Source organism: Chenopodium quinoa, unplaced genomic scaffold (assembly GCF_001683475.1).
Source record: "Chenopodium quinoa cultivar QQ74 unplaced genomic scaffold, ASM168347v1, whole genome shotgun sequence".
NCBI lineage: Eukaryota > Viridiplantae > Streptophyta > Magnoliopsida > Caryophyllales > Amaranthaceae > Chenopodium > Chenopodium quinoa.
In genome coordinates, this window is record NW_018743136.1 from 1,061,651 (window position 1) to 1,064,106 (window position 2,456).

At 31.7% G+C, this 2,456-nt stretch overlaps 1 protein-coding gene across 1 annotated transcript; it reads right to left on the reverse strand.

The window, feature by feature from the left end:
- Positions 1–961: 961 nt before the first annotated feature.
- Positions 962–1,594, reverse strand: LOC110732051 (dolichyl-diphosphooligosaccharide--protein glycosyltransferase subunit 4A). Its single transcript, XM_021911965.1, has 2 exons — positions 1,435–1,594; positions 962–1,307 (listed from the first exon to the last, which is right to left on the reverse strand). Exon 2 carries the CDS (start codon positions 1,305–1,307, stop codon positions 1,194–1,196), a length of 114 nt encoding a protein of 37 aa, XP_021767657.1. The 5' UTR covers positions 1,435–1,594; the 3' UTR covers positions 962–1,193.
- Between the last annotated feature and the right edge of the window lie 862 nt (positions 1,595–2,456).

A 2,456-nucleotide genomic window follows, 5' to 3' on the forward strand; every position in this document is an offset into this window, starting at 1 on the left:
CGATATACAAAAAACTCTTATATATGGAAACTGAAACAAAAGACGGGCCACTTTTATATTTTCCAAAACCAATAGTGAGTTCTCACAAAAACTTAAGGTGCAAAGAATTACTAATAACCCCCCTTAAACCAATAGTGAGTTATCAGAAAACCCTTAAGGTGCAAAGAATTACTAATAACCCCCCTTATACCCTAAGTGAACGGTCTTTTCCCAAGAGTACAATAATATAATTCATCAATAAGTAGTGTGACCTTATTTGTGGATCAATGCAAAGGGCACCCTCCAAAATGACTATCAAGGGGATTGCCAATGCCCATCAATTTAGTCCAAGACATGAATCATTATACCCGAGAAAATGCAGCAAGACACGATTTCAGAAGATGGCCTTCCACATGTGGACATAGCAACATCCATATGCCCGAAAAGATGAATAATTCAACTTCTAGCTTTTTACTTCATTTTCACATAGCCGCCCATGCTTATCTCATTAGGGGTAAAAAGAACATGAATAAATTATCCAAACACCACTCTTATGCCCTTCTTTCGAATAAGTGCACTTTTTAATCACACTTTCTAAGCTCTAGTATAGGGGAGCTGAAAAATGAAATAACATAACAAATGCTGGTTTTGATCAAATTTTTTAGTTAGGGTGGTTTCGGGATAAGTTTAAATAGTTTTTTGATTTGTATGATTAGCCTTACAAAAAAAAACCCAAACCTTTAATAACTCTCAAAACTTCATTCTCATTTGCCTCATAAACTTATCAAACCCACAATCTTCATTCAACCCACAACATTAACAACTCACAACTTTTATACTACATGGGGAATTCCTATTACTCACATCCAATCTCATAAGCATGATTTAACCCACAACTGTAACGTCCTATTCCCGGAAAAATCTCAAGATTCTATCAATTCCATATCACTTAAAATCTCAAACACACAGAGAAAACTTAGAATTCACAACAACAAAAAAAGGCTCAATTATATAAATCACAAATTGTCATGCAATCATCTCTTAATCATATGAAATTCAGCTCAAAATCAATTCGAGAATCACTCTGAATACTTCAAATACATAGATTACGGTGATCTACAGTCAAAAAATCCACAGAATTACAAAAATTCTAGTACTACCTAGATGATGTACTACTGAAATTAACTGACATTGTAAATTGGGAAGAAACATCCTTAAATTGCTTCATATTTGGGATCAGCCATCACAAAATGGTAAGCAATTACCAGAACAAAGATGAAAACGCCAAGAAAATTGGCAATAAACCCTAGATCTTGATCATCAATCATCTGCAATTCACAATTAGAGAAAGTAGAAATCAACAATCACAATTGAAATTATCATACAATAAATTTTGAAGATATTATGTTATTAGTGTTAGAAGATCGTTGTGTTTTAGAGGAAAGGAGAGTTTACCTTGAAAGCAGAGAAAAATATTGTAGACCGGAAGAAAGCAAGAGTAGAGAGAAAGAAGTTTGATTTGGATTTTGAGTGACCGGAATTTGGTGGACGGAAGATTAATATAGGGTTCAACGTTTTTAGTAGAAAAATCGAGTTAATCTCACGGATTACTCTTTCATTAATAACTAGTTTTATTCCCGTGCAAATGCACGGATTTATAATAATAAGACTTGAAAATAAAAATAAATAAATAAATTAATAAAATTCAATTAAAATGAAGTTAGTTTAAATGAAATGGCTTATATGTAACATTTTTTATTTTTGAATTTGAATTCATATCATGTCTATCCTTAAAATTCTCATGTTAGATACATTATTTAAAATATTTTATAAATTATTGTAAGTTTTTTTTCATTAAATTTTTTTTATCATGTTATTTTTTAAGGGAAAAAAAGAAATTTTAAAAAAGGCTAAAAAATATTTGGGCGGGAAAATTTTTGTTGTGAATGTGACATGTGTACTTAAGGGATAACTCTGGTGATTACTTTAGTATATAGTATAGATAGGAAAAATTGTTAAAAATAATACAAATTTTGAACGGTCCGTTAAAAATAAGTCAAACTTTTGATTATTTCCAAATAATACAAAATTTAAGGAGAATCCGATTTAAATGTGACACTTTACCTACAACTTATATGACAGGTAAATTTTTATTTTTATTTTTTATTTTGATAAATTCATTTAACAATTAAATTAACACTTAATGAAAAATTAATTAACATTTAAACCATAATTAATTGATAATTAGTATAAAAAAACACTTTTCTTAAAAAAAAAAAAAAAAAAAAAAAAAAAAAAAAACACTCCCACCACCGTCCACCGGTCACTCCTCCTCCCTACCACTAGCAGCTTCCCCATCCCTACTACTTCCACCTCTGGCGGCACCAGCCTAGTCCTGTCAGCCCGCCTAGCCGTCGCCCTCGCTTTCGCCCTCCCCCCAAATTCCCTCTCCTTTAATTTCCCACGAAACCCCCTCC